The sequence below is a fragment of the Brachyhypopomus gauderio genome, chromosome 17 (assembly GCF_052324685.1).
Source record: "Brachyhypopomus gauderio isolate BG-103 chromosome 17, BGAUD_0.2, whole genome shotgun sequence".
Classification (NCBI taxonomy): domain Eukaryota; kingdom Metazoa; phylum Chordata; class Actinopteri; order Gymnotiformes; family Hypopomidae; genus Brachyhypopomus; species Brachyhypopomus gauderio.
The window spans coordinates 2035008-2061152 of NC_135227.1; the positions used below are offsets into that span (position 1 = coordinate 2035008).

Below are 26145 nucleotides of genomic sequence, written 5' to 3' on the forward strand. Positions count from 1 at the left end.
ATACTGTTCAGTGATTGGGTGTTTTAAAATGAAATATAAATTGTCATTACACTCACCACCCACCCACATTCACTGGCCAATGGGTGTTAATAGGTGCATTTTATAAGTGTATAATTACAGACTGCAGTTTATCTGTTGACTTGCTTAGCTTCTGAACACAGCAGGTTATGAGTTTACGCACCACAGCTGTGATGCAAAAAATAAATTAAAATGAAATGAACATCCAAATCTCAATTTGTAAAGCAGACCTTCCAAATAAGGGACACACAGAAATTTGAACAAACAATACATTTTCATTTCATGAAAATGTTCCAAGTGCAATAGTATGGGAACTCTTAGTAGCTTGTGGCACCTCCTTTTGCAGCCATTACTTCAGCCAAGCATCTTCTGTAACCATAAACGAGTGTCCTATATCTGTTTTGGGATTTTTGTCCACTCTTCCTTGCAGAACTCCACCAGTTGAGAGAGATTGGAGGAACATCTGGCATGTATCGCCCGGCTCAGATCTTTCCACAACATTTCTATAGGATTGAGGTCCAGACTTTGAGCCAATCCAGAGTGAAAATCTTCTTTCTCTTAAACCATTCCTTGGTAGTTTTGCTGGAATACTTTGGGTCGTTGTCTTGTTGCACGATTATTTCCGTCCCAGCTCTAACTCCGATGGCAGGAGATTCTGGTCAAGAATTTGGTGATGGTCCTGGGAATTGGAGATTCCCTGGATAATATGGAGTCGTCCAGGTCCAGAGGCAGAAAAGCAGGCCTAGACCTTCACATTTCCACCACCATGCTTTACTGCTGGGAGGAGGTTCTCATTATATGGAGTGTTGACATTTCTCCAAACATGGTGCCTGTGACTATGGTCAAATTGGGGACTCATTGTTCCAGAGAATGCACTCCCAGAAAGCCTCTGGTTTATTCAAGTGCTCTCTGGCAAAATTTAAATGGCCAACTTTGTTCTTTCTTGAAAGTAGAGACTTCTTTCTAGCAACTCTACCATGAATACCATGTCTATTGATTTTTTCTGTTTGTAGATACATGTACATTTATCCCAGATGCTGCTAGACATGTCTGAAACTCTCTGGAGGTAATTTGTGGGTTGTCTTTTACCCAAGTTATTATTTTTCTGTAGTGCTTCTTGGTGCAAGTTTTGATAGCTGTTCACATCTGGGCAGAGTTGCGGTGATGCTGAGTGTCCTCCATTTGTAAATTATTTGTCTTACAGTGGATGGATGGAGCTGGAATCTTGTGGAGATGGTCTTATAGCTATTTCCAGACTGAGGGGCTGTCACCTCCTTCTTCCCGATGTCCTCAAATGTCTACTTTCCTCTTGACATTGTTGATCTTTGTGCTTTATACCTTGGCATGATAGTGGTTTGGTTGGTTTTCTCTTCATTTCAGTGTGGCTCAAATATTTCCCCAAGGATGTCTCATTTGATTGGTCTGCTTAATAGATTACTTGAGCACTCACGTTTCACCTGAGTCTTTTACCTAACCGACTTTACCAACGCAGCTGTGGTTCATTTACTTTTGCACATGTTCCAATTCCAGGTTTCATGTAGGTTTCATGTTTGCTACCTTCAAGCAGCACTACAGGTACTGAAGTTAAGCAGCACTGGTAATCACACAGCTGTTCCCACAAGGTACAAAACAAATAAACCCCTCAATCACAGATGTTTGGATGCACAATTACGCATTATTGGAAAGCAATTTTAGCTGTTCCTTAGCAACAAATATGGTTTTTTTCCCCCACACTCTTCATGTTGGCAGTTGTCTGTCAGCTCGATTCGCTATAGTAGCCGGCGACATGAGGTTTGAAAATTCTAGAAACATCTTAGAACATCTTCGCAATGTTCTTTTAAAAGTTTTTTTGGTCCTCAGTACTTTAAAGCTCAAATGTTCTGGGAATGTTCATCGTAACATTCTTTGATATTCTGACATTAAAAATAAAAAACAAAACTTAAGTAGACAAGTAACATTGCAAGTATAAGGTTTACCCATAAATGCGACACCTCTATGAAGGACACAATTCTACATGAATTCTCCCATTTTCATCAAAACATTTCCTGTTTATGAGGACTTTCATGTAGTGCCAGGTGAGGTTCTATGAAGGCCCCAGAGACCTCTATGCCCAGCAGAGCACTACACATGGAGCTGCAAAAATATTACCACCACACAAGTCCTGAAGCACAAACCAACTCCAGATGTTCTGACTGAGCTGTGTTGTGCTGTGTTGCTGTTACAGGATGGTTTATTCCTGCACAACATGGAGTTGAAACGCATTTATCTGGACACTGATTTTGACGAAGGACAATTACAGACTGGCCGGTTTTCTAATAATGAGCGTTCTGTTCTTGAATGGCTCTCAAGTGGAAGTTTTTTCAGTAAAGGCCGTAACATTTCTGGGGAGCCCTGAATACACCAATCAAACCGTAATGTCTATATCTTTCATATCTATTCCTCTTACAGCAGGTTTATGCTCTGTATCTGCTTGAATCTGGAAACTTTTCATTCCAGTCATCATTCCTACAGCAGATCATCGGTGTAAATCGAGACACGTGCTCCCCAGACCCAAGAACCAGTCTCGCTTGATAGGCGTCATTGCCTAGGCAACACTAGCACATCATGTCCATCAAAGCCCCGCCTCCCCCACCACCACAATGGCTTTTGTGTGCGAGCGTACCTCGGGGACCGAGTGACACAGAGAACAATGACGACACGCCTCGTCCTCTGTGCTCCTCTAAAGGTCAGCTCTGTTTCACGGATACAGCCGACCAGTGTCCAGTGCTCCGACTTGCACAAAGATGGGCTGGTCCCCGGAAGTGAATATGACAGGAAAGAGGTCTTCCTGTCCTTGGAAAAGTCTACTGCGGGCTTTCCATTGGCATGGTCTATAACTGTAAATGCATCCGTTTGTATATTTATCACAAAATTAATTCAAAAATATGTTTATTCACATATGTACAGCTCGATCTGGTTGCATAAATAACTGCAAATAGGAACTTCCAGAGCCATCTATAGAGACGGCCTAAAAGTCTGAACGCAGAATCACATGTAAAGTTCACGAAGAGAGCGTGCACTCTGACCCGCTCCTGCTTTTCTTGGCGTTCGAGGTTGCTTCCTCGGCCCCATCATCATCGTAACCGCGTCGGGTTTCTGCGTGCGGGCTGGCACCGGGGCGCGTCGCCACCTCGAAGGTCCGCCCTGGGCCGAGGACCTGCCTGACGGTCATGTTCACGCGCGACGTGAGGAGATAACGCGAGCACACCTCCCAGTCCTGCTCGGACACGGGCCGGACGAGGGCGTCTTCCGCCGCGTCCTCCGTGGGGCGTGCACCCAGGCAGGACGGCAGGGGCTCGGACGCGGGGGCGGCCACCAGGCAGGGAACGGCGTGGTACAGCAGGCGACTGGGACCCGACATCACCATGACATCGCCGCTCCGCATGAACATGGCCGTGGGAGCGTCCTGCCTCTTAGCCCCGCCCAACAGGAAGACCGCCGTCTGCCCAAAGCTGGAAGACACGTGGAGCGGCACAGTGCACAAGCAGACGTGAATATACAAAAATCACATCACATGATTCAGAAACAACTTCGCTTACATAGAGGTCATCAAACTAAAGATTATATATAATGTTCATACAGCGGTTATAGACAACAATCCAAACAGTCATAGGTGACATATCAACACGTGCTGAAATTCGTCCTCACCTAAAAGACAGAAGAGGCCAAGTGTGGTCCAGCTCGGACTCGTCGACGTGGATCCCGAGGGAGGAGTCGGTGCGGTAGTAGTTGAGGATGCCGGCCTCGGCGCTGAAGCCCGGGAAGCCGCAGACGGCCGCCAGGCAGCGGGACAAAGCGTGCAGGTCGGGGGGGAAGGGGCTCCGGGACTCTGGCGAGTACGTCTAGACGGTGAGGGAGAAGCACAGTGGTGCTCATGCGGCTGCCATTTTCAGAATGCCACCGACTCGCCAGCGAACACGCGTAAAAAACGTGCACCGCGCTGGCCGCAGTGAACGAAAATGGAACGTTCCCGCAGCACTGCAGGTAACGGGACGGTGATGGTAAAGGATCGAGGACCCCAAACCCTGCTCTTACAAGCAAACGTTTACATCTTGCAGCTGCCGTGACGAGAAGGTTCCGATGATTTGCATATCCAACACCGGATTGGACGGGAGCCGCCTCTCTCCCCACCTCCAACTCGCCAGCATTCGCACCGGGCCGCGGTGTCAGCGGCAAGGCGTGAAGGCCTAATCGGCGGGTAATTGCAGAAGCTGCGTCTTCCCGACCAGCCGAATTGGCCGGACGGGCCTCTGATCCCGCCGGAGCTGGAGGCTCAGGCTCCGCCCCCCCCGCTGCTTAAGACTCGCTGCTTAAGATGCGCAGGGCATCGTCAGACATTTGGCGGTGTCAAACTGAGATCAGGGTTAATGAATCCTGGGTGCGACTCTTGACTGATTTAATAGGACAGAAGACTAAACACTTTTATGTAATTAGCATATAAACGAGACAGGCGAGCACCAAGTCAGTTCAATTTGAGATGAAATGTCCTGAAAAGAGGAAACAAAGCTAATAAAATCCAGGGCCTTGAGTGCTTCCTCTGAGTGAAGCTAGCTTCAGTAAAGTGCAAAGTTCCCCCAGGGAACCCCCCCCCCCCCCCCCCCCCCCCCCCCCTTCTCTCTCTCTACCGCTCTTCTGCTGCTTGGCAATGTGTTTGATTTCACTACAGTCCTTAACAACTTTGCTATATTTGCCTATTCACACTTGAACATCCAGAGTTCAGGGCTCCCCAGGTGTTTGTGCAGAAGAAACAGAATAAAGATACACTATGAACACCGTGCGGTGGTTCCTAGGACTTGAAAGCAAAGAACATTTGTTTATAGAACAAAAACTGCGAAGGGCATCAGCAAAAAGTTCAAGCAGGAGCGCAGCACCTTAGTGTCCCAGTTGTAGTGGTAGCCCAGGGTCACCCAGCGCAGCTTCTCCAGAAGGGTCTTGGGATCCTGTTTTCCTTTCTTCCTGTGGGACACAGGTCACATGTCCATGCGGCTCAGGGTTGGGTTCCAACCAATGGTCCCAACTGCATTTACACCTCATTGCTTTAGCTAGTCTGTGCAGGCAAGAAGACAAAGTCTGGACAAATTACTCTCTGGTAAAATGGAGCCGAATGGAACAAACCAGAGGAAATGATTGCAGGAAGGAGAAAGTGCCTTTAATGTATGTCACATTTCAAGTATTTTGTGAGTACATCTCATCAAATCAGCCCTAAAAGGTCTTTTTTTCATAATAGAAAGCAATCCTGTAGTAATCCTGTAGTAATGTGCATGGAGTGTGCAGGAGAATATTCAGCAACACTCACTGAGGTTCTGAGAGACTGGACAACAGTCAAGATGGCCACCTCAAGAGGCACACGGTGTATATATTTAATGCAAAACACTTGACGCTAAGCAGTGCCCACATTATGAGTATAGACATCACTCAGCCAAACAAAAACAAAAAAAGAGATCATTTTAATGCATTTAACAGCAATGAACTTGAGACCCAAATGAGAAAAGATCTGAAGGTACGCGGTCATTGGTGCTTTTGTGCAAGGTTAATAGCTTCTGTCATGTTGTACAAGAGAAAGCAAATACATCTTATAGCATTTAAAGGTCTTAAGAACTTATTAAACATTTGCTGTGAATTCGCAGTGTAAAAATGAAGCGATCAGTGAGTGTGCGGATGTTCAGGACGGTTCTGGAGATTCATAATAGACCATGTACCTTTTTCATCAGTTTCTACCTGGGCAGTTTTGGATCAACACCTTTGAACATTTTAAAGTATTTTGACTATGCTGGCACACCAGGACAAACTTTGATTAAAAAACCTAAGCAAACTTATTCATGAATATAATTTTAGTCTCTTATTTTGAACATTTACTTACCGAAAACCACCTATGCTCTTCTCCCAGATGTTCTCCGTTTCGGCAGGTGACATATGCATGTCAAGGTTACACACATTGGGCTTCTGAGGGTAGGTCTTCAGACACTGCTTCACCCAGTGCTGCTGGGAGCCCGGCAGGAAGGGATTGGAGATAAATATGAACCCTTTGTAAAAAAAATAAAATAAACAAAGAAATAATTAATAAATAATCCCAGTTACAGATAATGTCTCATTTTGCATCTTTGCAAAGCATCTGTGTCAAACTGCTGGCGATTCACTGCCAGAGAAGCGGTCTGTGTGATATGCAACAGTTTGAGTCTTGACGAGCTCAGACCGTGTTGTTAACACCCGTTAGTGTTTAAGGGTGGAGGAGTGTCGTACCCGGGTGTCCCTGGAGGCTGTAAGCTCTCCAGTCTCGAACAGCCCGAAGTCCTGCACGTTTGGCCGCATCGTCACTGAGGACGTTACGGTCAAGTTCAGCTGCAACAACCTGGACGAACAGTAGATGTTAGAAAAACAACCCATACTAACTATATTCATATCAAACTATATACTGTTTGTAGTCATAAACATCCAAGAAAATGGCGCTTCCACATTAAAACCACAAAGTTCACTTAAGAGCAACGTACACAATCTGGATATTTAATGACACACATCTGATCATCTTCCTAAATCACAAACAGTTCGACCTTAATTCAGCCAACGTTAGCACAAGATACGTGTTCGCCACAAACTGACAGAAATGCCATCGCTTGGACACTAACCAGCTCACTTCCAGCTTTTTTAGAGAAATCAATAACCTCGCTAAAATCTGGAGGCGGATTCCTTCGTTTATAAAATCGGAAGAGTTTTCTAAACACATCTTCCCCGTGCTCCACTATGGGCGCCGCCATCTTGGCCATCGTCGGTGACCTTTCAACTTCGATGACGTCGTGTTGCGTCAACGCGAACATATTTTATCGCAAACCCAGACCTGAATTATATAAGCAACTACTTTAAATTCACAGTTTGCAGTTGTAGTTGTATTGAATCACTATTTCGCGGTCATTAATTACATTATTAATTGAAACGCGTTATGTGTCACGTGGTTAGAGTGAAAGGTCAGCGGCTTTGGCCAAGGACGCAATATGGCGGCTTCCAGTAAGAAGGTGTTTGAGGTGTTTGTGGCGAAGGTCCCGTGGACTGTGGCTAAACGTGAGTCATTAAACTGTATCACCGACATGTTGTGTTGCTTGTAAAACGAGGCATTCGCGAGGGTAGTTTATTGTGAGTATGTTTACTTGCTGTTATCACACATGCGGGAGCTATGCTAGCTAGCTAAGCTAACTGACAAAGTAATGCTGCCCTGTGTCAATCTCTCTCTCTCTCTCTCTCACACACACACACACACACACACTCACGAAGCGTATTTTCGTACAATTGTGAATACTTGTATACAGATCAACAGTTCCTTTCACATTGTGTTTGCAGATGAGCTTAAAGAGTATTTCGGACAATTTGGCAACCTAAAGAAATGCACCATACCTTTTGTAAGTATACTCAGTCTCATTGTGTCTCATAAAGACACTTATAAAGGTGCTCACAGTTACTTGTTACTCGTCTGTTCATACACCACATTTGTCTCACAGGACAGAGAGACCGGGTTCCATAAGGGATTCTGCTGGATCGGGTTCTCCTCAGAGGAGGGGATGCAGAACGCACTACAGAAGGACCCACACGTTATCGAGGGAGCCAAGGTGGGCAGTCTGGCTCATGCATGTATGACCGACTACTAGGGTTTTTTTATTAGAGAAAAACATTACATTTTATAAATGTATATCAATTATATATTGATTTTCTTTTTCTCCAAATGCAGCTTCAAGTACAAAGAAACAGAAAACCATTTGTGGGCAGAATAAACAAAGAAGCTGAAGAAAGTTGAGCAGAAATAATTTCTGTAAAGTGGAGTTGATGTCTTCTGGGTAATGCAGTTCTGTGATCTATGTCTGTGAAATTCATCCTTTTCTTGTTTCAGAAGTGTTTATTGTAATTGTTCATGACAAAATAAAATTAATGTTGATGGATCATATTTTTGTTTACTTACTCGATCAAGTTTGTTCTAGAAATATAGATGTTTGAAACAGAATTTACAAACAAAGTGAAGTTTATTAGCGAAGACATGCTACGATTATCTTAAAATGAGTTGGTTTTGGCCAGGAAACAGGGGGGGTGTGAGATGTAGTTTCCCAGCTTCAGGAGAGGTACTTAATGGAAATGTGAAAAGAACACTAGCCCAGCAACCTGAGATTAGAATAATAGAGCACAGAAACTGCATGGTACCTATTGAAATAAGGGATTGCTATGAGACTAAATTGCTCTCACATTAGGGCTTTCATTTCAAAGACTGATGAAGCTGAATTAGAAGTTATTCTTGGTAATGAGTGAATTGTTGCTCCCCTGTTATGCTTGTCATGCAACGATATGAGAATTAGTTATGAGAAACCTCTGTATTCATCTCTCTGTCGGCTGATTAGATATTATTGGGCTGCATATTCATTTGGCTTTCAGAGGAGGTGACTGGTAATATACTCCTCAGTTTTTGCCTCTCTGAAAACATATTTTTGAAGCCTATCCACGTTCTGTTCTCTACACCTAATAAACCAGATCCACTGTGATTTCATGAATATGTGCCAATTTTCTTTAATTAAAACATTAGTTGAAAAAAACTACACAATAGACTAATTTAACAGCATCAGAGTTTCCTTTTGTTCTGTGACATCACAGTGTAAAGACTAGAACGCCATGGCAACACTGGTGAAGAAAATCGTGGAGCAATGCTAATACAGATGTTCAGTATTGCGTTGAGAGGCCTGGTTAGGAATGTCTCTTGTCCGATGTTTTGGGAACCACGGATACAAACCCTTGTGCAATAATTCCTGATTGTTGTATGCTTTCTTTTGAGTTGAAAGTGGAATCATCTGAAAAGATGAAATTGAAGGTTCAACTCTGAAATTGTTAATCAGAAAACTACAGGCCTTCAATGCTCAAATCCAACTTGAAACAATGAGATGATATGATGTGTAGGAGTAGACAGTGTCCTAATCCCTGTGATATCTGGTCCTCCATGCTGATTGGTCCTCAATGCTGATTGGTCCTTCATGCTGATTGGCTCTTCATCTGGCAGCCGTGGTCTGTGAGCCACATACCCTCTCAAACCATCACTGGCCTGTTTTTGGTAACTAGACGATTTATGTTCTCACCATGTGTCAGACGACTTCCAAAATCATCTCAAGTAGGATTTCATATTCAAGATGAAACGTTGTATAGTCTGTGTTTTTTACAATTCAGGAGAAAGAATAAATTGAGCTTTCATACAACACAGTCATTACATGGATACCAAATGTCACATGATGTTATGAATGTGTTCTGAATTTTCTATTTCAGTATTGTCATGAAATGGTATTTCTTATGAGACAATTGCATTTCACCACTGAATATTCACCACCGAGTCTACAGGGTGCACATTCCAAACTGCACCAGTGTGTCAAGGTCAAACACACTCTGGTAAGGGTGTAGTGTAAATGTTCATAAGTGTCCTGTATATTTGATTTAGTGCATTGGGATGTGCTTTCTTGTAGAAACACTGCATAATCTTTCTGATGCTTTTCCTTAGTCTGGAAGGCAAGGGAACCCCAGAGGTGTCAAGTTCACCTCTAAGGCTCCTTGACGTGTAAACATTTACATTAATGAGATAGTTAAAAATATTCTAAATCGAATATATTGATATATGACACAATATGCACATTCCACAGTGTGTTTGGTGTGTAGTAGGGCTGCGGCCTGTTTAAAGTTTCATTGTAAACATGTATTTATTACAATAGTGTAATGCATGCATTACACTACTGGATTGCACTCTTTAATTCAAGAGATTGTTTTACTATTCGAATTTTTAAAAAGTGTTGCATTGCGTTTGCCTGAAAAGAAATACAAAAACAACATTAACCAAGATGCATTGCGCCTAACGGTGGCAAGAGTTCATGGGTCACAAAACAAACCCGGTCAGTGAATGACAGCGTGCAGAATAAACTAAGGTGGGTCGTTTACTGATCAAAGCGGAGTGTTATTAACTTATCTAAATTAAAAATGTGTAGTTATTTACCCAACACAGAGCCTCTGTGCTCTAGCAAGACCAGTAGCTAATTCATTTATTGTTGTACAGACGTATGTTCTGAAACTATGCAGCCGGCGAGCTAGCAGGCAGTTAGCCACAGTGCTAACGCTGTGTGCTGTGACAGGTGTTTACAGGTGTTTACAGGTGTTACACCACATTGTGTCACTACTGAATCCTGTGACCAGTGTTGCACATTTTCTGCATGTGTGTTGTCGAGAAATAAGGTGGTGTTGACACGTATTCTGATAACTGCACATAAGTACTCAATCATTTACTGTAATTTAGAAGGAATCTTCTAAAAGATTAGGCAGATAGACATAAATGACATGTCTCTCATGCATGCAGACACAAACAGTTCTGAAGTTTAAATGTAATTTAACATATCGTAGAAATAATGGGGGGAAATACCTTTTTTATCCCCATAGGAAGCAGTATTGCAGGGCGATTACAATGCTTGGACATGGAATAATCTGTAGGCTACTCTGATATTTATGAATTGTTTGTGTAATCGTTTGTGCCTTTTATCAACAAAAAACACAAGCAGGAAATGTGTAACAGCAGTCTGCTGTAACAAAATTAGATGGTAACATATTCCGGTGTAACACCTGTTTTAATGCCACTATCTTGATTTGTAGGGAGCCAGCGAGAGACGACCTGGCTGCTAAAATCCCTGAACCCAACAGCTATCGTCCTTAACTGAGGCTCCATCTAGGTAGTTTTAGCAAAGAAACGACATCTAGCTTTGTACGCGATGAAGGGACGTTTCACCAGTGGCTAACATCTACACATTTGCAGGGTCTCACATGGCTGGGAGGCTTGTGAAAGTGTCGTCTTTGGTTTCCGCGGTCTGTGCCTCGTCTGGGTTGTACCTGTACAGTCAAAACGTGGACGTCAACGATCTCAGCATCGTGAGGTTTGGGAGAGCGGCCGCAACGGTACAGTTCTCGCAGTTATGACTGTAATGATTGTGCCTCTCTGCGCGAGTCTGGAAAGCTTTACTTTTGATTACTTTTCATGCCTTATGTTCCTTGCACCTTCTTTAAGGTGCAGACGGTTTGTTTTTCTGGTAACACATTCCCTTCTTGGTTTTTTCCAGACAGCCGTCATCAGTTTTGACTACCTCACAGCGTTCAGGAATGTCCAGTATGGGACAGATGAGTACTGCGTCCTCAGATCAGAGGTAGGATTTATGTGTTACACATAAACATACCGTACTCGTGTTTTTACTCCAGGGGTCACTGGGTTTTCCCTTTTTGGTTGCCATAAGCATTCCGTCTGCCATAAGATAAGGTGGTGAACTGCTTACTCATAGGGGTCATCATGGGTTATCTCTCTGATGGGATCATTTTAAGGGCACAATGCCTTATCACATGGCTCGTTTAAGATTACAAAGTGATGTACTGAAAACCTTAATCATGCTAAATTGCTGCCTGCTGAGAAGCTTGATGTGGACAATCGAGTTCATGTGGCAGCTTTAGCGTTGCCTTTAAACTAAAGTTCGTATTGTTGTCCTATCATAGGGTAAGTGATGACTGTGTTGTTCTCTGGACATTTTCATAACAGCAGTTGGAAGCTTAAAATATACAGTCACCGGCCACTTTATTAGGTACACCCTGCTAGTACCGGGTTTGCTTGTAGCCACTTTTGCCTTCAGAACTTCCATAATCCTTCGTGGCACAGATTCAAGGTAGCATCCAATTCCTGTTCTTAGCTGACAGGAGTGGCGCCCGGTGTGGTCTTCTGCTGCTGTAGCCCATCCACCTCAAGGTTCAACGTGTTGTGCATTCAGAGATGCTCTTCTGCATGCCTCAGAAGGTTATTTAAGTTACTGTTGCTGTTCTGACATTTCGAACCAGTCTGGCCATTCTCCTCTGACCTCTGGCATAAACAAGGCATTTGTGGCCACAGAACTGCTGTTCACTGGATAATTTCTTTCTTTCCGACCATTCCCTGTAAACCCTAGAGATGGTTGTGCATGAAAATCCCAGTAGACCAGCAGTTTCTGAAATACTCAGACCACACCTTCTGGCACCAACAACCACATTCAAAGTCACTTAAATCACCTTTCTTCCCCATTCTGATGCTTGGTTTGAACTGCTGCAGATCGCCTTGGTCACGTCTACATGCCTAAATGCATTGAATTGCTGCCAAGTGATTGGCTGATTCGAAATTTGCGTTAATGGGCAGTTGGACAGGTGTACCTAATAAAGTGGCCAGTGAGTGTATATATACAGGGGAAAAATATTTAGTCAGTCACCAATTGCGCAAGTTCTCCCACTTAAAAAGAAGAGAGAGGCCTGTAAATGACATCATAGGTAGACCTCAACTATGAGAGACAAAATGAGAAAAATATATTCAGAAAATCACATTGTCTGATTTTTAAAGAATTTATTTGCAAAAAAGAAAATTGTAGACATGCACCATGCTGGGAAGCCTAAATCTGCAATTGGCAAGCAGCTTGGTGTGAAGAAATCAACTGTGGGAGCAATAATTAGAAATTGGAAGACCTACAAGACCACTGATAATCTCCCACGATCAGGGGCTCCACACAAGATCTCAGCCCGTGCGGTCAAAATGTTCTGAAGAAAGCTGGGACCAGCGTTACAAAGGCTACCGTCAGTAACACACTACGCTGCCAGGGACTCAGATCCTGCAGTGCCAGACGGGTCCCCCTGCTTAAGCCAGTACATCCGGGCCCATATGAAGTTTGCTAGAGGGCATTTGGATGTTCCAGAAGAGTATTGGGAGAATGTCATATGGTCAGATGAAACCAAAGTAGAACTATGTGGTAAAAACACAACTCGTCGTGTTTGGAGGACAGTGAATGCTGAGTTGCATCCAAAGCACACCATACCAACTGTCAAGCATGGGGGTGGCAACATCAGGCTTTGGGGCTGTTTCTCTGCAAAGGGACCAGGACGACTGGTCCGTGTACATGAAAGAATGAATGGGGCCATGTATTGTGAGATTTTGGGTGCAAACCTCCTTCCATCAGCAAGGGCATTGAAGATGAAACATGGCTGGGTCTTTCAGCATGACAATGATCCCAAGCACACTGCCAGGGCAACAAAGGAGTAGCTTCGTAAGAAACATTTCAAAGTCCTGGAGTGGCCTAGCCAGTCTCCCGATCTCAACCCCATCGAAAACCTTTGGAGGGAGTTGAAAGTCCGTGTTGCTCGCCCCAAAACATCACTGCTCTAGAGGAGAACTGAATGGAGGAATGGGTCAACATACCAGCAACGGTGTGCCAACCTTGTGAAAACTTACAGAAAATGTTTGACCTCTGTCATTGCCAGCAAAGGATATAACAAAGTATTGAGATGAACTTTTGTTATTGACTAAATACTTATTTTCCACCATTATTTGCAAATAAATTCTATAAAAATCAGACAATGTGATTTTCATTATTTTTTTCACATTTTGTCTCTCATAGTTGAGGTCTACCTATGATGTCAATTACAGGCCTCTCATCTTTTTAAGTGGGAGAACTTGCACAATTGGTGACTGACTAAATACTTATTTTCCCCACTGTATGCTGTATTTAGAAATGCAAAAATGTTTGATAATTCATTTATTAATTTATTTCATCCATCATTTAGATATGTTTTCTGTTTTTTTCAGATTTTTAGTTACAAAGTTTTACAAAAATTATTAAAGTATTTTTTTTATTTTGCCAAATGTTTTGCTGGACAATTAATGTCTTGATTTAATTTCTGATGATGAATGAAGTCCTACATAATATACCATAACGTTGCTGTTTGAGTTCACTTTGTGACGCGGAGGTCTTGATGCAAACACGTAAATGAAAGTTCGTCATGACTTAAGAAATAAAATGATACAAACTAAACACAGGCTAAATTGAAACCCAAAAAGCTTAGAAAAACAACACCTGAATTTCGCGGACTTGCACACGTTAAACAGAAAACATGAGAGCAACGAACGGGCTGTGTAAACGAAAAGCGAGTGAGCACATTCATAGACCCACAATGAAGACTCAAAACAAAATATTTATACAAAGTCTGACGAATGCAAACTGTACTATACTATACAGGTGAAAACCCTGATAGACTGTTTAAAGTCAAATGATGGATCAGAACAGAAAAACCAAAACAAACAAGTACGTGGAAAAAAAAACAGGAAACGAGCAAAAACAACCAGGAGGAAAACCAAAGCAATGTACGAAGGAAGGCATCACCATGGCAACCGCAAGGTCAGGGAGGCGGCAATCGTGAAACACATGTGCGTAGTTTTCTTACGTCTAACATTTAAAACAGTTGTCAAGTTTCAGCTGCCATGACTCCCAGGTCACGAAGTTCCAGTTGGGGTGCGATGTCTTGGGCTTGTACAAGACTGATTAAGGATGTTGCTGCATAAATCCATATCGATTGTGAATGGTTGTGCATGCCTGTTAAAGGCGCACTCTGTGTTTGTAGAACAGCTAGCTGATGGCCTTGCCACATGGTTTACTAACAGCGAGGTGAGTGCTTGTGTTTCGAAGCTCTGTGTTGTCTGTTCACACCATCACGATTGTGAACAGTAGAATCACAATATGTCAAGCATACCCCCACAATTGGACTAGGTTGGATTATTATTATTATTTAAAAATCCATGTTTGTGTATTGGGATGAAATAAACAAAATGAATTTAATAACAACCAAGTGTGGTAATATTTTAAGATTTTTTTTCCAGATTAGGTGCAGCTATGTTAAACCATCTAGCCCCGTGTAAAAGAGGTAGGCTGCCACCAGACGTTTGCTACATACACAGTATGTAAACCGTTTCCCTCGTGTTTGTGTCTCTCATATCCAAACAAGGTCATCCTGGGGTCACTTGAGCTAAAAATACATGATGAACTGAAACTCAGAGTTGTATAATCCAGGTTCAGAAAGTAAAAGTCCTCACCAGGATTTTGCTCAGGCTTCCTGGATTGTGTTGATTCCACTAATTTTACCTGGATTGCACTAATTAGAAAATTTAGCAAGCATGAGCAAAATCCTGGTGAGGACTTTTACTTTCTGAACCTGGAATTGACATCTCTGCTGAAACGTTAAGCTATCAGTTCACCTCATTCCAGTACCACCACTCAGATGCCCTCGTGTGAAGGCTGTCATTTCTTAACTGGTACCTTTTTATTAAAACACAACTTGATACCTCAGAAAGGCACATGAAATTTAAACACATGTCCAAACAGATCGTGAACTGTATGCCCAGTAGCAAACGTTATTAAATATGGCCCTACTGAGGCCACATCACGCTCCTCCGTCTCGACTCCAGACGCTGGTCTGGCTCGCGTGACGAGGTCTGGTGTGTGCGGCCCACTCCGGAGTAAATGCCAGGGAATGTTCTCTCTGATCTTTCCGCCCAGGCGCGGAAGGGCCGGTCGAATCCCTCCATTGGGCAGAGTCGAGTAGCCGGTGCCGGGAAAGGTCACCGTGTCTCACCTGAGCGGCTGAGCCCGCCGGGTTGCGGTGCTGGCTGGAGGCGGGCGGTGACCCCTGAAGAGCGAGGTTGGAGCGGTTCTCTTCACCAGGTCTGAATGCCGTGAACAGGACGGTACTGCCCCCCCCCCCCCCCCCCCCCACTCCGGGGGGATGCTTTCAAGGCTCACTACACACGCTGATTAGAATTAATGCAGGCCTCTGGTTTAATATAGAGAAGAGATTTGCCTCATAATTATTATAAAGCTGCAGAGGTGATCCAGTTCACTTGGCAGTGTGAGGGTGTTTCAGGGTGTTACATTTTTGAGTGTCGTTTTTTTCCCCGCTGCCTTGTGAATGTCAGGCTTTGACAAATACACAGATTGTCACCATTCAAGTACTGCCCTGTTAGAAATGAAATCACTGTCTAATTGTTCAAGGGCATAATGAGATCATTCGCCACTCCATCCCGATGGCCCCCCGACACTCTCGATAAGGGCTGGGTGTCTTGCTAATTAGTGACTGCTCAGTCAGATGATCCGGTATCTCTCAGAGTTCTGGTTCATGACTTTGCGGGACGTGGGGTTGGTCGGCCTGGACGCGCGGTCCAGCCAATCCCTGTCTCCGCTGCGGGAGGCCTGCGGGGAGGGGTGGTGTCCGCGCGGGATGCTCCCAGCCGCGTACCGCTGCTCTGGTAATGAGGGGCGTTCCGCACCGTTAACCGCTTCCCTGCTCCCTGAAGACCAGGGCCAGCTGCTCTCCGGGCGGGCGAGAAAGGGCTCTTTCTCACAGACCATTAAATCATCGTTCACGCTTGTATTGTCTTCATCAGATGATGCGGGCGAGATTGAGGACTCTTACGAGACGGTGTCGTTTTTTTTTGCGCGGACCTCCTGTGACTCGTTTGTCAAGGTTTTTTTTTCTTTGTAGCAGTGTAAGGCTTTGTGAAGCTGCCCCTTACGTTTATGTTTAATGCTGCAAGTATTCAGAGCTCAGAGTAATGCGGTTGAGTTGTTGAACATTTTTCAATTTACTAAACCGGGCTTGCAGCTTTTACAATACGCGAGGCATGCAGACCTTTTGTGTGTGTGTGTGTGTGTGTGTGTGTGTGTGTGTGTGTGTGAGAGACGGGCATTTTCATCAGTTCTTTCTTTGTACTGTAAAGTTTGCTTCGTAAAGTTTGCTTCGTAAAGTTTGCTTCGTAAAGTTTGCTTCGTAAAGTTTGTATCGCTGGCTGTGGCCTTGGAAGCCCGACGGTCTCTACTGCCTTCACGGTGAGGCAGCGTCATGGCCGCCATTAACACTGGCGCACTGGCAGTCTGACTCCCCCGTAGTGGCAGGCGGGTACCCGCCCACACCTCCGGGAGGGGCTCCTCCCCACCACCTCCTCCTCCACAGAGGGGCCTGCATGGTTCGTTTCATCCCGGCAGCCCCTAGTGCCCCACGTCCGTCGCCCGGGGGGAGCGTGCGGTTTTTGCCCCGGTATCGGTCCACGCGGCTCGTCAGCGGTGAGGGAGACGGGCTGGAGATCTCCTGATCTCCTCCAGAGTGGCGTGACACCAAAAGATGCTCTCACCTGTTTAGTGCTCTCTACAAAACGGCGTTTTCCACAGCGTGCAGCTTGGTGCTCTTGTAAGGACCTTGTTAGGTTTAATCCTGTTGTTATTCGCGGAGGCAAAGTGAGCGGATGTCATAAATACCCAGCGAATGCAAACGCTCAGACAGAATCAGGGCTCGTATCCGTGTAAATGGAGAATGTGTGTCAACCCGCTGATGCTGGATGGTACATTTCACAATGGAGAACATGAAAACGCCTGGAAATTAATCAGGTATCCACAATACAGTCGATGTTATGAGCTGTTTTCACCAACAAACACGTAGTCCCAAACGAATATTCATGGACAGATTATTAAAATGAATCTCTGTAGGAGATGAAGTAGGAGTTGTGAGTCACTAATTGTCAATGCTGTTTATGTTTACCTCCTCAGCTCTGTTTCGTGTAGTTCTTATGTCTTCTAAGCCTATATTTTCAATTTATTTAATTTAATATATGTCCATACTGCCAACTGTATTCATTGGCTTATTTTTATTCAAGAGTGTCACTTTGGACAGTGTTGCTAAGCGTCCATTATGGCAGAGGTCACACAGTTAAGCACCGAAGCTCCTGGGGGAGCTGGAATAAACGTGCAGTTAGCTGGGTGCTCTCGGCTTCCCTCCTCCCCCTCTTCCTCCTCATCCTCCGCCTCTTCATCTCTTGCTGGAGTTCTTGGGGAACAGTCACGCAGAAGCCGCTGGAGGCCTCGAGCTCAGCCTCTCTTCGGCCCACCTCGATAGCGGAATCCGTTTCCCCGGGTGCCGCACGATTATAGGATATAAGACGCCTCCTCCGTCCACTGCGGGACCCTGCCCCGTCCTGCCCCCATCCTGCCCCGTCTTGTCCCGCTGCCCGGGGTTCCTCTTGTGCACCTGCTCAGAGTTTTCTGCCCCACTGTCTCACCCAGATGAGTTACTTTTGAGAATGAGAATTTTGAGTTACTTAGTTAATTTGTTTGTGACTTTGGTTGTGAATGTGAGCAAGAAGGTGTGATATATGGGGGGCACGAGTGCTTCTACATGTTCATGTGATGGACACGCCCACTGCACGCTGAACTGACTCCATCTGGTTTTACCCGGAGGGTTCAGCATGGACACTGTTATTAATTCACTGCCATTTGTCATGTAAAATAAACCTTCCCATTGTGGCTATTGAGGCACCATTTTTAGCCACTTAATTATTTCTTTATGGTTTTCGCGACGTTTTTGGATCCCGTATGCGTTTTGTATGTGTGTGTGTGTGTGTGTGTGTGTGTTTATACAGCACCCTCAGGACAGCACTGTGCAGCTAAGCTCCCGGGCTAATGGCCCCTCGGATGGCCGTTGCAGAGCCTTTAGACGGTGGTTACTAAAGCGACTGCATCCGGGTTCTTTGTCGTCATGGAGAGTGCAGCGAGGTCCTTGCTTTGGCCTGTAATGACACGCCTTGTCCGGCAGCTGGTCCTGACGCCATGGCGACCCTTTGAAGCCCTTCCGATGAGGTTGCGGTTTTACTCACTGAAGGGTGACACGACGCCGGCTGCTCTTCCCAAGAGAGCTGCTGTGTGCAATCATTTGAGGTGGAATGGTTTTCGAAATTGGACGGGCTGTGTGTGTGTGTGTGTGTGTGTGTGTGCGTGTGTGCATGTGTGCGTGTGTGCGTGCGTGTGCGCGTGTGTGTGTGTGTGTGTGTGTGTGTGTGTGTGTGTGTGTGTGTGTGTGTGTGTGTGTGCGTGCGTGTGCGCGTGTGTGTGTGTGTGTGTGTGTGTGTGTGCGCGTGTACCTCCAGCCTGTTCACTGATCTGAGTCCTTGACTGGCTCTTGCACAGAATTTGCACAGCAAATTAGACTCCAGCACGGGCTTATTCCACCTGACCTGGCCCGGAGAAGCTGAGATGTCCTCCTCATGACTCCCCTGTTTATGCAGAGCAGAGGTGCTGCCTGAGATACAGATTGCAGGGGAGCGGGTGAAGCGCGACGCTGCGGAAGGGCATCCGAGGACATTTCCTCTTCGCGCTGCTCGTTCAGAAGTGCTTTCTGAGACCAACCTACAGAGATTACGCCTGCAACGTGAGGACATCGCAATACATCGCAAATGCAAACATCAATTGTGGTGTCTTGCAGTATATTGAAACACGTATGAGGATTTGCAGGCCCTTGATGTGATGAGTGGCTGGAATTCACTTGACCGAGTTTATTTATTTGTGTTGCAGCATGAGAGGCCTTTACTTTTCTGTGCCAATATTTTGGGAGTGAGCTCATTTGCATTGCCATATGTTATATATACGGTAATAATATTATATACGCTATTGAATATGTGGTTTCACAAATTCACATTAGTCAGTGTCTCATAGAAAACCAGTGTCTCATAGAAAGAGTTAAGTTGAACCTAATTTTATTGTATGTAAAGCATTCTGTGTCTCATAGATGACTCGCTCATGAGAGTTCAGTGTCTCAGTGACGACAGACATATGTACATAATCTTACTTGATGTACTTTGTAGTACAGTACCGAATATGTTTACTTTTACCTGTACTATTTTAAAGGGTAATGTAAATTCTAACATAAAATTTGAAATGAACTTAGCATTTTAGGGACATATTTAGGGTTTAACTTATGAAGATTGGTCTTTACAGGCCTTACTTAGTTGTCCGTCCAAAATTTGCGTATTTTCAAAATTCGCGGGGAGTCTAGGAATGTAACCCCTGCGATTTTTGAGGTATTACTGTAACTGCCACAAAGCCAATATTGTCACGAGGATTAAACAAATTACATATTTTGCTACTATAGTTGAGGAATTTCGTCCGTTCTTGTTTCTAAGCCATGTTTAACCTTGTTTTTGTTTGTTTTTTTATCTTTACCCCTTTGAGCAAACCGCAAAAGGATTTGTATAGGGAAAGAACAAAACACGGGCCTCTTCTAGGCCATGGGCGGGCCTGTTTGGTTTAACATTCGAAAGCTTCCCTCGGTACCGCCACTGTGACCACGTCACCCAGCTCTCACCTCAGGCCGTCGAGGGGGGGGTGAGGGGGTGGGGGGGATTTTAGTGTGAAGTGGATTGGCGGTAATGTGATTGGGTTTGGGTGGACTGCATGCATGCGTCCGCCTCCTTCACACCGCCATCACACCGGCACCCTTTGCCCTTGTCAAAGTGATTAATCGCCGCGACGCGCAGGTTGCGGTTTGGAGGAAGGCGGCCGCATCGCTCCGCGCCGTCTCGATGAAGGAAGCGTGATGGTGCGCCTACCGGCATTCCTCTGAACCACGGGGGCACTGCAAGAGAACAGCGGCACGACGCCTTTTTTGTAAACGCGTGTGCCGTAGTCACTTTGAACCAGTTTACACTCTTGTGCCGAGGGGGCTGCTTTGCTAGAGCTCACTTTCAAGAAAGGCCCGCTGTTGTTCAAAACAGCCCACCCCCCCATCTTCAACACCCACCCCTCCATAAAGGAACATTTTGTTCCTCAGCAGTATCCCAGAAGCCTCTGTAGCCCCTCCCCAGATCTGGCCCCACCTCCCAGATCTGGCCCCACCTCTTGAATTTGTGTGTTGTTTCACTGTAATTCATTAGCTCCCTCTAACAGCCCGGTGGGGTAATGGGGTAATAGAAGTCTGATTATGAAACGATGCTCATTTTTCAACGTGATTTATGGTTAAGCATTCAGAACAGGAGCTGAAGGGCACGAGAAGGTTTCTTCTGCCGTTTTGTCATCCTACCATGCAGTGCATGTAGGTGTATATTGGTGAAAAAGTTGGTTATCCTTTTAATTAAATAGGCTTAGCGACATAATAAGGATGCTTCAGCACGTGTACATTTTAGGCCGCAATAGCTGTAGGGTTTGTAAGAGTGTCCTACAATGATTCCATGGGGGCCACAGATTGCAGCTGTGTTAGAACATATCTCTCAGCTCCGGAGAGCGGAAAGGTGCCGTTCGTCTTCAGATTGTAATTTAATCCAATGAAAAGGCTTGTGGGAGCGGGGATGGAGAATGGGGGGCCGTGCCCAGAAGTGGATTGCATGCATGAAAGAACAGAGCTATTCTCATCAGTTTCCAGCTTCTTCAGCCGCAGAACGCTCGAACATATGGAAGAGATATATTTTTATTTTCCCCGACTCTTTTATCTGAGCTTTTTTTTTCTCACAGCCTCAGTTAATTGTTGTAAAACACGCTTTTGCCTAATTTCCCCTTTTAGATCGTTAACGTTTCCGATGAACTCAATTGAAAGCATTAGGAGTATTTGTGTGCTTGTGTGTGAATACACAGGGGATTCCTGGATGGTAAATTCGTGTCAGATCTTGCACGTTCAATCTCCATCTTCAGACATTGGCATCATCTTCATCAGACGTCAGTGGGTTATGTTGAGTGTTATATTCAACATCAGCACGTGAACCGTCTGACGGATAAGTCTGGGTTTGGCGGCTGACGGGTGGACGCTGCCTGCCTGCTGCCGCTGCCTGCCTGCTCACCTGCTGCTCCAAGGCAGCAGGTGAGTTAGGTGGAGGTGGGATGATGGTTCTTCAGGGTTGGGGTTGGAGCCATTCGTTGCGGTGAAGGGTCAGATTGATTCTCAACTAAAATTTAGACACTTCAGACAATTATTTGCTTGTACCTTTGAAGGCAACAGTTTGAAGGAGGCCCTTTCCTGCTGGGTCCATGTTGTAGGTCCAAGATGAGTTTGGTGTGGAGGATCTCCAGTGTCCTGCACAGAACCCCGACCTCAAACATCTGAACACCCTTCAGATGAACTGGAACTTTGATCTCAAGCCAGACCTACTTGTCCAGCGTCAGTTCTTGATCATCAGTTGCACTTGAATCTCCAAAAAATCATTCTTAAAACTCCATATTAATGCGGATTATTTTGTAATGGTACATTCAACAAGTTCCTGTAAGTGTGATGATCAGGTGTCCACACACTTGATGATTTTGAATGAATATATTCAAATTTATTGGCAATAACCACAGACAAGGATGGATGGCTTAAACTAATTCAGAAGTTAACGGGTTATAGGTTATACCTAAACCACTCCCTAGTTATAGGGTTGTCTTGTGTAGTTCAAAAATAGATATAGTGTAAGCCTCCATTTTTTATTGGCCGAGGTCTAGACTGGAAGACTCCTAGTGGACATCCTCCCTCCCCGATGATGGTGATTGGCCAGTTGAAGCTGAACTGAGCGACAAGGGAACGTAACTGGATGTCTACTGACCTGGAGGAAACGGCTCAGAACTCCTCTTGAAGCTAATTTAGAGGATCAGATGTTTTAGTGCATCTAAGGCTGCCCGTCTGAGTTTAGAAATGAGCCACTGGCTTATCACTCTTTTCTTCTCGTTGGAAAGGCTGTTGTAGTCTAGGCGATGTCTGATTGGTCTGCCAACAAACCCAGATACTGGCCAGTAAGCCCCTGGCCTTTGTAGCCCAACATCTCTGCAAGATCCATGTTGCTCAGAAAGCAATGATGATGATGGTGATGATGATTACGGCCATGATGATGATGATGATGATCTCATACTGACTTCACAGACTAGACACCAGAGAGGACACAGTGGGCACAGAACTATAAAAACCATAAATGCTATATGTCGTAACGTGAGTGCACGATCATAAACGCTTCCTCACTCAGAGGGACTTCTGCTAAGGGGATTGAGAGTCTCCACAGCTATTAGCATATCATTACAGAGAACGCTAACAGCTGATTCGGAAATTAAATGTAGCTTACTTAGTCCTAATGAATAATGCATATTAGATCAGCGTAGACCTGCTGACGGGCAAATGGGCGGGGCCGAGTGGGTGGCGGCTAAGCTGGGTTGGCCGAGTGTCATATGTGACGAGGTGGAGACGTCACATTTGTCGCACTAGGGACTGTATTGCGATTGGTCGGCATGGGCCGTCGTCTCCGTCCTTCAGCTTTGTGCTGCTGTAGTTCAGCTCTGAGCGGCCCAGATCACACGTTATGCTGAGAGGACTTTAACAGAGGGAGGGGAGCGAAAACGCACTGCCACGTGACCCGAAGAGCGGCAGTGACCCGGCGGCAGACGTGCGGGGTGCTGGTTAAACTGGGAGCTCAGCAGATGTGCTGGTTAAACTGGGAGCTCGGCAGACGTATGCTTGCGTAGGAAGGGTTTCACTTTGACAGAGACAGAGTCACGCCTTGATCACGGGCCTCTTGTGTCACGTGGGTGGTTTTTTGATTTGTTTGTTTGTTTAATGTTTGAATGTCCTTGACAGATTATTATTTATAACAACAGCAACATCAATAATACGATAATATTATCAGAACCATTATTTTTGTTTATGGTAGTAATAGCAGTAGCATATAATGTGTAAAGGGAAGGGAATTTTGAAATATTAAACAAACAAAAAAGAACAATCGGTCTGCACTGAGATGCTTTTTCATCATAACTGACGGCAGAATGAACCTCTAGACTAGACAGGGCCGTGTACACTCCCAGAGACCAAAGACTGGCATCTCCACCAGCCTGCTGATGGTAAACAGTGTTATCAGAGTCCGCTCAAGGGGCCGGGGGGGGGGGGGGGGGGGGGATTCCCGCTCGTCCCAGTCAGCACGTCCCTGCTAGTGCACGGAAGCCCCTCAAGTGACTGTCAGTACGCTAGTTTTGCTGCTACCCATCAGTCCCTTTGTCCTTTTAGATGATAACAATTATGGAGGGTTCAATTGGCCAGGAGAGATAGGGAAAGGCATGTGTGTGTAACACGCCTGCTGCGTCCAGATTAAACTAAGGGAAGAATGGCTTTATCTGGACCGGGTGAGGATCGTCTCTGGGGGTCGGCACAGGGGCTCCGTTCCTTCTCCTACGCAGCTCGGCATGGGCGCGGCTGGGACAGCCAGGGAGGGTCAGGGGTCTCCCCTGGGCTCTCCAGCCTCTATGTTGAACCATCTCTCCCCATCAGTATTATTGGTGCCCTTGTATTTTGCGACGGACACGGCGGGGTTCAGTCCGGCGGGGTCGTTCGGCGTGGGGGGGTGGTTTAAACTACCCAGCCGAGAATCGGAACGTGTGCGTTCTACTGGCAAAATGGCGTCGCTTACAGAGGCTGCTTGTGCGCCGTTGTCAGACGCTGCTTGGCGGTCCGTGATTGGTGGAGACTGGAGAGAGAGGCAGGAGTCACGCACTGTGCATGTCGTTTTAAAATCGGACCAGTGGAGTCATGGGAAATGTGCACACAAGGACAAACGGGGCTGATTTGAGTCTACGAGCCAACAAGATTAGGAGCATGTCAGCTGCAACATCAACATCATTGTGTGTGTGTGTGTGTGTGTGTGTGTGTGTGGGGTGTGTGTGTGTGTGTGTGTGTGTGTGTGTGGGGGGGGGGGGTGTGGGGGGGTGTGTGGGGGTGTGTGTGGGGGTGTGTGTGGGGGTGTGTGTGGGGGGGTGTGTGTGTGGGGGTGTGTGTGTGGGTGTGTGTGGGTGTGTGTGTGTGTGTGTGTATATATATATATATATATATATATATATATATATATATATATATATATATATATATATATATATATATATATATGAATATGTTTGATTATGAAACATAGCATATTCAAATAGCTTGATTCATGTCCCATGCACCACACAGATGGTCCATTGCTTATATAAAAAGAAATATATTTCACACTTTGCATAATAAGAACATCAATTACTGTATGTTCCATTAACAGCCCTAATTTCCTCTTTACTATCTAGCCTATATATTTTTTTAATCAACTTTTTAATTATAATTTCAACAAAGAACAGATTCCCTCCACCAAACCCCACGTCAACCTTAATAACAGACATAAAGACCCATTATGGTAAAGTCACCAATGCTGTTGCAGTCATAGACCTCAAATTCACTCCAACAGTTTCAGCTCCAGACAGGTCCACTGTAATAATGTTAATAAATATGTGTATCATCAACAATGACAGAAATATGTCTGTGTAGCGTTTTGACTGTTTATTTCTCGCTCTGATGGTTCACTGCCTTTTAGACACTGGAGTTCCTACAGCAGTTTTCTACTGCACATGCTCTGATCACTAAGACCTTCTTAATTATACCATCAGGCAAGAGTCGTTCTGGAGTGTGTACAGTACATGTTGCTAAGGTCGGGGGTATCTTTTCAAAACTTAATTCAGTCCCACAATTGTTTATTTTCTTTCTGTTTAGGTTGATAGAGTTCTTCGTGGATTTTTAAAAATAATGTTTGTGTCATTTGTGATATGATACCTGATATTGGTGAAATGATGTTCTGTTACTCTGCTCAAGATGATGTGGGAGGAGGACTGGATGGTTTTTGTCCATGTTCTGTTTTGTAAGATTTATTATGTATTTGTTAATTGATTTGAGCTACTCTGATAGTTTATTGTCCTGGTTGTATGTTTTGTATTTTCAATCCTTCCCTCTTTTATAGCCTGGGGATAATAAAAAAATGAGTAATTTTTTTTGGCCTGTGGACGATTGTTGTTGTTATTATTACAAAATGAGCCTTTGGAGAAGACTGCTGTCTGCCAATAAGACTGTACAGGCCTACAGCAAAGCAGATGGTGTGATGCCATGAAATGCTTAGAATATATATTTTTGTGAATTAAAATATTTGTGTAACGAATAGCCTAAAATATCTTTGAGGCCCTCACTGGGCCTTGCCTGTCGGGCTGGATATTACAGGACCTTGTAGCGATGTCGAGGTGTAATTATCAGTAAGAACACTAGATGGCAGCACTGTCTTAAGACCCCTTTCCTCTTGTCTCGCGACGAGGGTAGTGCTTCCTGTATTAGTGTTCTGACAACGTCAAAAGCAAGTTCGAGGCATGAGTAAATATTGGTGTTTGTATATATCTCAAGTCCTTCAAGAGGTGGAGTTCAATACCAGTGAGACTATTCTGAAAAACAAGTGTGTACTGGAATCTCTCTTGGGTGTGTTGAGAGAAATTGAACCTTTTAGCGTTTCTATTCCATTGAGTTGGAATGAATGCTGACAAACCCATTTCAAGCCGTGGACATTATTTGTTAATATTTCGCTCTTGTTAATACACTGTCAGACTGAACGCACTCTGGGGATGACCTGGTGTGTCAGAAACAACCCTGCCAAAAAAAGCCTGTGCT

General features: G+C 44.9%; 3 protein-coding genes across 7 annotated transcripts in view; 2 read left to right on the forward strand and 1 right to left on the reverse strand.

Moving 5' to 3' along the window:
- Positions 1–2929: 2929 nt before the first annotated feature.
- On the reverse strand, positions 2930–6866 carry alkbh1 (alkB homolog 1, histone H2A dioxygenase). 3 transcript variants are annotated; one of them, XM_076978787.1, is made up of 6 exons: positions 6681–6866; positions 6298–6406; positions 5918–6080; positions 4929–5013; positions 3706–3899; positions 2930–3509 (listed from the first exon to the last, which is right to left on the reverse strand). In XM_076978787.1, the coding sequence occupies exons 1-6, from the start codon at positions 6816–6818 to the stop codon at positions 3059–3061; spliced, it is 1140 nt and encodes a 379-aa protein (XP_076834902.1). In that variant the 5' UTR covers positions 6819–6866; the 3' UTR covers positions 2930–3058. The 3 variants fall into 3 exon arrangements, with proteins under 3 accessions (XP_076834902.1, XP_076834903.1, XP_076834904.1); XM_076978788.1 differs by having other exon boundaries at positions 6717–6850; XM_076978789.1 differs by having other exon boundaries at positions 6546–6684.
- Positions 6867–6955: 89 nt separating this feature from the next.
- slirp (SRA stem-loop interacting RNA binding protein) lies at positions 6956–7984 on the forward strand. Its single transcript, XM_076978790.1, has 4 exons — positions 6956–7110; positions 7387–7445; positions 7545–7652; positions 7772–7984. Exons 1-4 carry the CDS (start codon positions 7044–7046, stop codon positions 7835–7837), a joined length of 300 nt encoding a protein of 99 aa, XP_076834905.1. The 5' UTR covers positions 6956–7043; the 3' UTR covers positions 7838–7984.
- A 1939-nt stretch (positions 7985–9923) lies between these two features.
- The window catches only part of adck1 (aarF domain containing kinase 1), a 106639-nt gene continuing 90417 nt past the window's right edge, over positions 9924–26145 (forward strand). Inside the window, exons 1-5 of one of the 3 annotated variants that reach the window (XM_076978975.1) lie at positions 9924–9986; positions 10702–10778; positions 10862–11001; positions 11163–11246; positions 15432–15596. In XM_076978975.1, coding sequence (XP_076835090.1) covers positions 10870–11001; positions 11163–11246; positions 15432–15596 — 381 coding nt within the window. In that variant the 5' untranslated portion in view covers positions 9924–9986; positions 10702–10778; positions 10862–10869. The remainder of the gene's footprint in view (positions 9987–10701; positions 10779–10861; positions 11002–11162; positions 11247–15431; positions 15597–26145) is intronic. The other 2 variants (XM_076978977.1, XM_076978976.1) reach the window with 2 other exon arrangements.